A 12705-nucleotide genomic window follows, 5' to 3' on the forward strand; every position below is an offset into this window, starting at 1 on the left:
TAAGGGTTTCTCTCACAGGAAAACCTATTCTGTTGCATTTTATTGTGCTAGAAATTCGTCCTTGTCAGAGCAACATATGCAAACATTTCAATCTGATTAACTCAATCTAATCAAAATAATGGAAATTAAATTAAAACTTACTTCATACTGCAAGCCTAAAACTGGGATAGAACTTCACTTTCTATTTGACTGTATAAAATACTGTGATCTAGAGAGAGTATCAGGATATTCTATGATTATTCTATGATTCTGTGAAGACTATGAATATTTCTGAGACCAGATTGTGTACCCTGATGGAAGCAGTCCTGCAGTGTATCTGCCCAGGAAATTCATTTCACTCCTGGTTTTGCCCTGGGGCTGTGTCTGCTGCTCAGCCACATTGCATCCATACACATAAACACACGTGCTGGTTGGCCTCAGCTTCCTCCCTGGGATGCACCAGCTCAGAATCACACAATGGTGTGTGATTCCAAGTTCTCCCAAGTTTGGAGGGGACCACAGTGGCTCATCTGGAACCTCCCTGTTCAAGCAGAGCACACGGCACAGGATTGCATCCAGATGGTTCTGGAATATCTCCTGTGAGGGGAACCCCACAACCTCTCTGGGCAATCTGTTCAGTGCTTGGTCACTGCACAGCAAAGAAGTTCTTCCTCATGTTCAGGACATCCATTCCTGTCACCTCTTGTCCTGTTGCTCAGCACCACCAAACAGAGCCTGGCTCCATTCCACCCTCTTGACACTCTCCCTTCTTTCCTTGAATGAGGATTCCTGGACACATCCATCACAGGATGGTCTGCTATAATACCCACCTGGATGTGCATAACACCAAGGCTGACACTCCCTGCCCTGGCCACTCTTCTAACCCTGTCCCAAAAAACCCAACACCCTCAAAAACACCCTTTTGCCACACCATGCACGTGCTTGTGTTTCCTGCTATAAAACACTACAGTGGGCTGCATCACAGTGATCTCTTACTCCAAACACTTCAGATCCAAAAGAACAAAATGGGATCCAGAGCCTGTTGCACCCAACAACACATGGAGTGGGTCAGTGCATGCAAACACTGAGCAGACTGGACAAGAACTAGTGGATAACCCCAGATGAGCAGCCAGGAGAGCGAGAGTCACTGTAGGCTGAAGCCAGAGCTTTCAAACAGAAAGCTGCTGCTCATTGAGTGCCTGTGTTTAAAGATGCTTTAAGCTTTTCTTGCTGTTTTGACTTTTTCAGAACCTGAGGCGGGAGAGGTGTCCCCCCCAGTGGGAGCTGGTGTGAACAGCAACAGCTGGACCTTTAAATTTGGACCGGGCAATTCCAAACAAGGTGGTCCTGGTGAGTTGCCAGACAAATTCATTATCCCAGGATCTCCTGCAATCATCTCCATCCGGCAGGAGCCACCAAACAGCCAAATTGACAAAAGTGACTTCATAACCTTTGGCAAGAAAGAAGAGACCAAGAAAAAGAAGAAAAAGAAGAAGGGAAACAAGACTCAGGAGAAAAAAGAAAAGGGCAACAGCACCACTGAGAACAGTGACCAGTGAGGGAGTTATGCTGAAAAAAACCCTCTTAGCCAGTTTTTGTAATAATGGCAGATTTCTCCTATGTAGCAAATCCCAACTTCTTCCTACTGTTAACAAATTTCCTGTATGTACAGACTTGAGAAAATCAGCAGGAAATTCAGTGTCTGTCTAAATTGCTTAACAGGTTTTGTCTTAAAAGCTTTATTAAGTCTGGTGTTAACTCTTTTTCTCCACTCTGGCTTGTTTTCAGAATCTAAAAAGCAGACACAAGTTTCCTTTCTCCTACGCCGAAAAGGAGAATCTTCACAGTACAGCCAGTGAGAGGTTGGACTCTGCACTGTGGTTCCTGTGCTCCTGTCTTGATGACACTTACAGGACAGGTTTAAAAGTTTTAATGTTGTGCACCCTCTATCTGATTGGAAATATTTGTGTGCAGATGTCAGCTAGGTGATATGAGACCAGATTATAAAATGCAAGAAGAGCTGGTAAATATGCAACAGAGGAAAGACCTAATGAACACAAATGTTCAAAGATGTTCAGGCTGAGGAGAAAATGTCTGAAAGGAGATGAGCAGACTTGTCAAATCCTGAGAAGTCATGGTGTGGAAATACTGACTCCTATACATGACGTATTGTACACACTGCTTCAAATGAAACCTCACATTTACAGCTCTCTAAGACACCATAAATTATATCTTTGCCAAGCAAGCCATTGGAAAAAAATAGTCCCTTAAAGCCCTGCATTACCCTGGTAAGGCTAGCCCTCAGAGAGTAAGAAGGGCTGGGCTGACATCCCAGGAATGTAACTGTGATGCTGTGTGTCCCTATTTCCACATTATTTTGCACATGATGTCTCTGAAAAGGTCAGAGTTTTTCCACGACACTTATGCAAAAGAGAGAAAAAAAGTAACATTAACTATGCTATTTGTTATCTGAGATATTTATTTATAAAGAAATATAGCTGTAAATGTTAAAGAAATATGATGCCCTTTAACCCAAACAGAAGTCAATCTAGAGCCATTATAAATTACAATTGCTGCTATTAAAGTGCTTTAGAAAAATTGCCTGAAACATCTGTATTATATCAGCCACTTGCCAATAACAGCTTTATTCTGTCGGGTGACTTGGGGGCTGCCTCTTGCATGTATTAATAAATACAAGGATATCTTCTCTTTTTTTTGCATTTTTCTGCACTTTGAATACACCTTTGCAAACAAACTGTCCTAATATGAAGAAGCAGAAGCAAACTCCTCACACAAATGGATTTACTAACCTGCTAGCTCTGTGCAGTACCTTGGTGTTACCTCCCACACGACCTTTTCTGATTTTAGTTTTACTTTTCTATGAGATTATGAATTTCTGACCCTACTAACACTCCTTATGTAAAATTCAAGTACTGTATGTATGCTGTATGCTCTTATAAGGATCCTGAAATATTTATTCTGTGCTTGTGTATGTGAATGTCAATGCAACTATTATTAGAGTGGACTTTAAGCTTTACCGTTGAATGTAAATTCATTATTTCTTTTTTGTACACTTGTGAAAAAGTGGAGTAGTGTTAATTTTTTAAGCCACTGTTGATTATCAGTTTGGGTTTGTTTTTTTTTTTTGTGTATGAGACACAAGTAAAATATCTTTCTTAAACCAAGCCATGCATGCATTTTGGGATTTATTGGTAAGAATCTGTGAAGCTGAAGTTCTGTGAATTACTAAACCTAAGGATATAAATGGAGTATTGAATGTGGTTGAGGATGTTGATATAAAACCAATACATGTATTTTTAAATAGAAGCTGATGAGGGAATTCCAAGGAGTTTTATACATTATTGTACATTCACAGAATAAAGCTCAAGTGTCGTGTTAATTGGAACTGTGTAAGAAACTACATAGCTCTGAAATTTCTAAAGGCCCTTTAATCTAGGATCAAAGAGAACAACTGGATTTCTTGAGACATGTCCTGGATGTTTTAAGTTTCCAAACTGCTGACAGTTCAGAATAGAACAATTCCTATTCATTTTTAAGAACCTGCAGCAAATCTTAAAACATCACAGCAAAGCTCTAATAAAAGAATTCTTATCTCAAAGCATGAACCACCAATGGCCTCATGTGGTCTATTTAGAGTTTTCTTTTGTTACCAGTCTTGTTTTACTGGCAATAAAAAGGTGCTACTTGAGAAAGAGAATCCTTGATTCACTTTTAAAGGCTAGACAAGAGGAAAAAAAACCTTAAGCATTGGGGAGGGAACTGTTCTTTTATGCAAATGTGCTATGCAAGTACATTTAGTTGGGTGTTTTTTTATTATTTGGTGACTAATCCAACAGCTCCCAAAACGTTCATCAGCTGTAGTTAGTGTGGTAGCTTAAACACACAGAAGAAAACTGTTGTTTTGTATTCATCATCAAATAGCTGTCTCAACGCTTCTGGCAAAAATTCAGCACAAAGATTTAATTCTTACAGGAATCTTCTACACTTGATCATTTTTAGATTTTAATTGAATATTGGTTTTTCTTTTGAGTGCTTGCATTTTCCCCTATGCAAGCCAGTCTGATTCATTCATTTTTCATCATTGGCCATACACAGCTGGTTTTCCAAGGCTTGTCTCTATTAAAATGAACCAAGAGCTACAGTATGTCTCCAAATTGCTGGTTTTAACACAAAATTACATTTACCAATGCTGCCTTTGTTACAGGTGCTCACTGCAGGGGGACTGTATGCTTGCGTGCCTTGGGAGACACAACATAACCTGAAGATAATAATTCCAGCATGATTATCAATGCTGACAATCATTCCACTGTGGAGAGCTGATAGAACAGAGAAAAAGCTCTCAGAGGAGAGGAGGAGCTCTTGCTGGAATTGTTTGAAAAGAGGCTGGGTTGCACTGGGATATACATTCCACACATTCACTGTTTCAGAAGACTGAATCAGGCACCTCAGACTTTATAAAGATTTTTCCTTATTTGGACCCTCTAGGATAACTGAAATGCTGAGATGTCTAGAGTAAAATTTGGCTATTTCATAGCTAATATACAAATTATACCATTGACATCCTTGATTTTGGGTGTCCAGGAGGAGGAGAAACCCTTGGCAAGATGTTTGGAAGATCAGGGGTAGGTGGGGGCAGAATCTGCACATTCCACCACAGTTTAAGGGTTACTGTTACACAGCAATGGAAACTGAGCAACAGAGGTGGCCAATAACAGCAAAAATTAAGAAATTTTTTTTTAATCCTCCTGCTGACAATGAAATGAGCATGACAAAATACACTGCAGAGTTTGCTAACAAGAAAATTACAGTTCTGGGGCCTTTTACCACTCAAATGATTTATATCTTTCAGAATCTATATATACTTTCTGTGAGCATATTGTCTTTGGAAGTCTGGTTTCTATGCGTACAGATCAGTGATGAAAACTATTGGGCTTTTATAACAATAAACCTGAGCTATGTTGTGTATTAATTACATCCTGTCATTAAAAAAAAAAAATCTCATTTTACATTAGGCTTCTAAGATTTAGTCTTGTGCAGTTTCTTTCTGCTCAGTACATGGGTCATTGCACATCCTACCAGGGGATCTGATTAAAGGTTTTCCAATCATTTCACATCAGGGGAAGAACATAGAACCCAAAATGCATTTCCCAAATTTCATATATGAAGATCAGTCATGAAATTAATTGCAGGTGGTTTTGATACCTTTTAGAATCTTCTTTCATTTCTGCCTTTACTTCACTCATTCAAGACCTGTTTGTGTCAACAACTGGGTAAAATAAACCAGGTACAATTTTCCCTCTAAATCCAATTCTCCCCTAGCAGCAGTTTTGTGCCTCTTGTGTAAGACAAACATTTAGGAAGGAGCTGAGCCACTTCCCTCATTTGAGTCCTAAAGAATGAGCAGGTTCCTCAATTTTGCTGTTGTTTGACTGCTTAGAAACTACTGACTGTTCCTCGACACAGACACCTTTTTAAGGCAGTGCCAAGAGTCCTGCGTTCTGTTAAGGCTCCTCTAACTATGCAGAAAAATCACTTTAACCAAAAGGTTTGCCTTGGTGAGTGTACCCTGAAGTCCTTTGGTTTCCTCCTTTACAAGCCTCCAAAGGAGAAAAGAGTGAACAGCAGTGTTTTGACATCACCCATAGCTGAATCTGCATGAAGCAAATAGATTCTGTGGGAAGCAGAGCTGAGGGCTCCAAGCACAGCAATAATAAATTGTGGATGTGAAGGGCTTTGTGTGGTGGCTGGAATCATAATTAGGCTCACACACAGCCTGAGTGGCTGGCTTGGCTGCACCAAAACTGAGCAGAGAATGCACAGCACAGCTCTAACAGAATAAATTCTTTATCCCATTGAACTGACCTTGTGCAGCTCAAAGCAGCACGCCATGGAATCGATATTGATAGCATAGACATTGATTTCCCATTAGCTCTGGATGCGGGGATGCTGTTCTCTCTGCTCTCCTGGGTTCATTCTCCTCTCTGTGGATCCCTGGAGGGATCCCTGGAGGATCCAGTGTCACTGCTCTGCATTTGCAGGGTGAGGGGGGTGTGTGTGTCCAAGCATTTCCAGAGAAAGACAACCCTGTCCTGGGCTCACCCCAGAGTGTGGCCATCAAGGGAGGGGATTCTGCCCCTGTGCTCAGGTGAGAACCCACCTGCAGAGCTGGCCCAGCCCCGGGCCCAGCACAGGGAGGAGCTGGAGCTGCTGGAGCCAGGCCAGAGGAGGCTCCAGGATGAGCAGAGGGATGGAGCAGCTCTGCTGGCAGGAAAGGCTGGCCCAGCTGGCAGTGTTCAGCCTAGAGAAGAGAAGCTTTGGGGTGAGCTCAGTGTGGCCTTCCAGGACCTGAAGGAGCTGACAAGAGAGATGGAGAGAGACAATTTACAAGGGCCTGGAGTGACAGGACAAGGGAAATGGCTTCAAACTTAAGAGATTGTCAGTTTAGATTATATGTTAGAAAAAAGATCTTTCCCTGTGAGTGTGAGGAGGCCCTAGTGCAGGCTGGATAGGATTTGGAACAACCTGGTCTAGTGGAATGTTTCCCTGCCCAAAACAGAGGGGTGGAACTAGATCGTATTTAAGGTCCTTTCCAACCCAAACCATTCTATGATTCTACATATAAAAATCTGAGGCATGGTTGTGTTGTTGTACAGAATACTTCAATACCCACTGTCAGTGATAAAACTGCTCAGGTATCATGAAAATCTGATTTTTCAAAGTGATTCGGCTATGATGACGTTAGGCACCTACTTCTAGAATATTTATAGTTCAGCTGCCTTAGACTGGCTTAGAGAACTAATGAATGAAATCCTTCAGCATGAAGTACCACAGAATTACCTCTGCCACATGGTGAGAGGAGCATATTTTACACTGCACCATGGATTCCCTTTCACATCCCAGGACAGCCTCCATGAAATCACTCTGACACAGGTATTAACATCAAAAGATGACAGAGATGTGGTGAAGTAAACATCTCTCAGAACACCACACAGTTTGAAAATATTAAAAATGTTTGCCTGCCAGTGGTGCCCAGAGCTGTGTCACTGTTGTCTGCCAAAAGACAGTGACTCATCCACATTTAGGACCTGATGTCTGAAGCATAATACAAAACAGACATGCTAGGCTTGAAAACTGGATTTAAAAACCTTGACAGAGGGTCAGAAATACTAAACTGGCTTTCATACCAAATAGAGCAGCCCTGATTCTGTGTCACTCCCATGCCTCAACTCCCTTGATCCTTCACTGTGGTGGGGGGACCTGTGGGCAGCAGCAATCCTGAAGCGCTGATCCCATTTATGCTGCCAGGTGGGAAATGTGAACTTCCAGGCTCACCATGGCAACAGGCTCATAAATGGGGTGTTGGGTGAGGAGTGACCATGTCACCAATGTGCCATCCCAGCAGGAGTCACACCTGAGCCTCCTACCAAATGTGAGACCCTGCAGGGCTCCTGGGAGCTCATCAGTGCCAGAGCATCACATGTGATTTCAGCACTGAGGTGGGGTAACATCAGAGCTGGCCCTGGCAGCCCCTTCCAGCTCCTTTGGCAATATTTTATGACACTTCAAGTGTCTAGGCACCACTTGAGCTGCACTGAGGAGAATTAGAAAGTCCTTGCCCATTAATTACAGGAATGGCACTGCACAACAAGGCTGACAAGATGTAATAATTGTTAAAACACATCAATCACAGCCATCCTAGACTTCTAATCCTGCAATCATTTTCCTGTTAGATAAATCCTTCAGCTTTTCTGTGGCTCAAATTCTACTTAGTGCAGCCTCAGTGGGAGCAATGTGTGTTGTTCTGGGGGAAGTTAGACTGAAAATATCCTAACTAAGCCCCCAGTGTGTCTTAGCCCCCATCAAGGGAGGCATGAATCTCTCCCTAGCTTGAAGAACTTCCTTCTGTGGGTGTTTAAAGAATCCTGCCTGAAGTCTCTCAGGCGTGATGTGCTGAGCAATCACAAACCAAATCAACACCGTGTGCTTCCATACATTCCCACTTCTACCCCCAAATTATCTACATCTTTAACAAAAGCCTTTACTGACTGATGACTTTCTCATCATCACCTGTGGTGCAAACAGGCTCAGTGAGGACCCAGGATCTTGTTCTGTGGGCTGGCACAAGAGGCTCAGGACCTGTCAAGAGCAGCTTTTTCAGCCTGGTTCTTCCTGGGTGCTCTGAACCCCAGCTGTGAGCAGTTTCATCCAGGGCCACATGGTGACAGGATAAGGGGCTTAACTTTGCTGATCTTGCTCTCACCCTTCACCTTCAGTATAAAGGTTTCCTGAGGTGTATGCTAGGTAGGAGACAAGCCTAAAATAATGAAAAATCTAGCCTAAAATCTGCTTGTCTTCTTACATGCTTAAAAGGGGATTATGCAACACTTAGGTACTGGCATGTGAGGAAATGATCCACAAAGCTCCTGATGGGTGTTTACACAATAAAGAGGATCTGCCAAACCCCAAGGGTGTGTAAATTGTGTCCAGCTACTTGTAGACTCAGAAAGTTCTTTGTACAAATATAAGCAGCCACTAAGCATCACAAAAGCTACCTTAATCTTTCCAAAGCCACGTGTAACAATCTCTGGTTAATCTACTTTAGTGCAGTCACAATATAAATAACAATCCTGAAGCTGAACTGCATCTTATCCTGGAGGGTGACTGCACTGAAAATGGCAGGCACAAGAACCTCCTACTGCTCTCAAGGAACAAACGACATGAAAAGGTGAAACCAGTTTTATTTTATCCTCAGGCTCCCTTCATATGCACAAGAGGAGGTTTCAGCTGGCCACATTGAGTCAGATTCTGACCAGCAGCACGAGCAAAGAGATATTGATTAGCAAGAAAGTGATAAAAGGGTTATGTGACTGAATTCTTTCACAACATTAGAAGGTACCAGAGATTCAAAGTGTGACAGGTTAGTCCAGGTCACTAAATGCACTTACTTTCAGTCAGAGGGAGTGGCTGGTCTGCTTACAGAGCTCACTAATGGCCCCCTGGGTCAAGCAGGCTTTCACAAATGCACAGCCCTTATCATCTTTAAAGCTGTCAAATATGCTGCTGGGCTCATGGCAGGAACTGCTGACCTGTGAGTTATACTGACACATTTTTTTGTATCTAAGAAAAAAATTAAAATTCCCATGAAGCATCTTAGGTTGGGCCCTTATTGTGCCCTGCTGGGCTCCTCTGCCAGCCTGTCAGGCCATGTAGGTTCATTCATTAATATGCACACAGGCTCCTGCAAAGCAGCCTGGCAGTAACAGGATATTGCAGTGCTATAATGCCAAATCCTTCACAGCCTGATCAATATTGATGGTGCAGTTAGTTCTGCATTGATTAACTTCCAGAGCAAAAGCCCTCTAGTGAGGGAGTTGTGTGGTGAGGCACTGCTGCCACCGTGGCTGCCAGAAGTGTGCAGCTGTGGGAGATAATAAATAGCTCACCCCAAACTGCAGGTGTGTGTGCAGCCCAGATGTTCCACCGTGCAGTGAGCACTTACAGGAGGGCTGCACGCCCCTCAGGGGAATTTATGTTGTGCAAAGTCTTGTCCTTCCCCTGAACAGAGGTTTGTACTGTAAAAAAAGAGGTTCACATATTTTTTATACAGAATTTAAAAAGTTTAATAGAAAGACCATTAGGAGATAGAAATGAAGTAAAATGAACAGATACAGCCGGGTGTCTCAGCATTAAGCTGAGGGCACACTTTACTAACAAAGGATTGTCCCATAAAAACAGAACCCTATTGCATATTCATAAATTCTCACACATAATTCAAACATTCCTCTTAAGTTTTAGATGTTTTTTTGTTTAGTTTTAACTCATCCCCTTCCCATTAGATCAATCTTCTTGGTGCTGCTGGGTTTCACACTCCCTGATGACAGAGGTGCAATAAATTCCTTCCTTGGAGGACTTGGAGGGCTGCTGTCTTCATCTGGATGAGATAATCTAAGAATGACTGTATTTTTCAGTCTCTGGGTTATCTAAACAAAAGCAGTTTTTGCTTTAATAACATTCTACAGCCTAATATATTTTATACCACTATTTCTAAATTGTAGCAATAACAAAAATAGAAGGAACTATATTAATACAGCAAAGTTTTCTAACATTATACATATAACATTCATTTTAATATTTGCAAAAAGCCAGTAAATATGCACTTATAACAGTACTAAAAACTCTTAAACCCCCCAGCATGGCCATTTGTCTGTGCTCCCTCTCCTCAGTGTTAAGGACACTGCACCACATGTGTTTACATTGTTGGCTGTAGGTGCCAGTGGGCTCTGGGCTGCTGGTACCTGCTCTGTGCAAAGGCAGAGGGCTGGCTCTAAAATCCATACATGCAGCTAATCAATGATGGTGTTATGGTGCCAAATGGGATAGATGACCTGATGTTTGCCCATCCACAGGGCAAATAATGGTTTGGTTCATCCCATCATGAAAGATCCCAGGTTTCTTTCTGCCTGTGCAGCTGGGTGAGGTAATTTCCTCTGCTCTGGTAAGTTAGCTCAGTCATGAGTCCTGTGGCCATTTTTTAATGCATGGAGGAAACGTCATCTTCCTGTATTTTCTATGTACTTCCTTCTCCTCCTCTGCTCCAGCTCCCCTAAAGGGCAGAACTGGGCATATTTGGCAAGATTGGATTTCTGTCCATGTCTAGACACACATTTGAAATGAAAAAACTGTCCAAACACTTCCTGTCTAAGCCCATCATGTCAGCTTCTCTTCTGCATTCCTACCCACCCACCTACCCCAAGTTCTGTTCCAGAAACCCATTAAAATGCTTTGAAATGCCATGTCCCTCCTTCCTGGCAACAGATGGCTCATGGGCTTTTAGCCATTGGTAAATTTGAGTGGCCAATGGCTGACACAAAACAAGTCAAACATCCCCAAACTCCACTAACCAGTGTCCCAAACCTTCCCTAGCAACACTTACACATCCAGGACAATCCCAGCTGACATGATCAGCATCAGCTCCCATGGATTCATTCAGTGACTGCTCCAAAGCCCTTTTCAAGCCATGGCTGTTATGGATATGATTCCTCTAGTCAGACACATGACCTACATTCCTGATCATATAGGATAATGTCTTTGGATGTTGTAAAGTAGATGTGTCTCTGTTGCTCTCCACCTTCCAAACCAGTTGAGTTTAGTCTGTATGATTGACCTGAGTGTCTCATTTCTGTATGTGCCAGCTGCATGTTTTTCCTTATATAATTTTATATCTTCATTATTCATTTAGCAGTGTTTGGTGAAGAAGAAATCCCCAGGGGACATACAGAAGATCCCAAAAATTCACACTGGTCACGTTCTATCTGTTTTAAGATATTTTGTAGCCAGAATCTTTCAGTGACCTTTGTGGGTGCCAAACAACTCAGGATATTTAGTGATTCTGTGATTACAGCTTTATTATATATTATATATTATATATTATATATTATATATTATATATTATATATTATATATTATATATTACATATTATATATTATATATTATATATTATATATTATATATTATATAATATATAGTATATATTATATATTATATATTATATATTATATATTGTATATTGTATATTATATATTGTATATTATATATTATATATTGTATATTATACATTGTATATTGTATATTGTATATTATATATTATATATATCATCACTGTTGTGGAAAACTAAGGCACAGAAATTGAGTTTTTTATTAACACACTTTTCTATATAATCAGGCCAATGAGTAATTAAAAATTGTATTGCTCTTATTTGAGGAGACCCATTTTTCATAGAACCATGGTTTTGCTTTTGATTGTTTACTTACCATTCCAATTTTTATTTTTTTTTCTTTCTCCTGAGACAGATTTCAGGCTCTTTGCCCACTAATTTAGCAAAAGGGCTCTGTCTCTTCCACAGGTCTCTCTCCAGAGTTCGAAGAGGTGTTAAAAATACTCAGTCACTGAAGGGACCTGAGTCAATTCTTGTACCTGGATGGAGATAAAGAATCAGAACAGAATCACAGAATGGATTGGGTTGGAAGGGACCTGAAAGCCCATCCAGTTGCAAATCCCTGCCATGGGCAGGGACACCTCCCCCTATCCCAGGCTGCTCCAAGCCCTGTCCAAATGGCCTTGGACACTTCCAGGGATCCAGGGGCAGCCACAGCTTCTCTGGACAACCTGTGCCAGGACCCCCCACCCTCACAGGGGGGAATTTCTTCCATATATCTAACCTAAATTTCCCCTCTTGCAGTTTGAACCCAGTATTTCTTGTCAGGTCCTGACAAAGAGTGCCTCTCTGGATTCTTTGTAGGCTCCTTCTGACATTGGATGGCAGCTATAAAGTTTCCATGCATCCTTCTCCAGGCTGAACAGCCCCAACTTTCTCAGCCTATCGTCACACCAAAGGTCTGTTTTATATTTAACAAAGAAGAACCATTTTAGATGAAGCCCATGGGGCAATACTTTGATAAAATAACAATCACTACTGAAAATCCATGCACAGAAAGAAATCTGTCCAGACATGTTCTCATTTCTTGCTGTCATTTTTGGCAGATACTTATCTAGCAATTTCTCATTCCCTTCAATGTTCTCACAGCTTCTCAGGGCCTGTTTCTTATCTCATAAAAGTCACCCTTTTATTAACAGTGGGGTGTACTGAAGCTTGGACTCTGATGAAATCTTTTACTTGGGCCACAGTGACGTGTAATAATCAAAA

General features: G+C 41.6%; 1 protein-coding gene across 1 annotated transcript in view; it reads left to right on the plus strand.

Moving 5' to 3' along the window:
* The window catches only part of LOC102110677 (protocadherin alpha-2), a 98992-nt gene extending 94146 nt beyond the window's left edge, over positions 1–4846 (plus strand). Inside the window, exon 4 of the mRNA XM_088063753.1 lies at positions 1228–4846. Coding sequence (XP_087919879.1) covers positions 1228–1538 — 311 coding nt within the window. The 3' untranslated portion in view covers positions 1539–4846. The remainder of the gene's footprint in view (positions 1–1227) is intronic.
* Positions 4847–12705: the final 7859 nt, after the last annotated feature.

The sequence above is a fragment of the Pseudopodoces humilis genome, chromosome 17 (genome assembly GCF_049639895.1).
Source record: "Pseudopodoces humilis isolate 2021_Gansu_Grassland_sample_001 chromosome 17, ASM4963989v1, whole genome shotgun sequence".
Classification (NCBI taxonomy): domain Eukaryota; kingdom Metazoa; phylum Chordata; class Aves; order Passeriformes; family Paridae; genus Pseudopodoces; species Pseudopodoces humilis.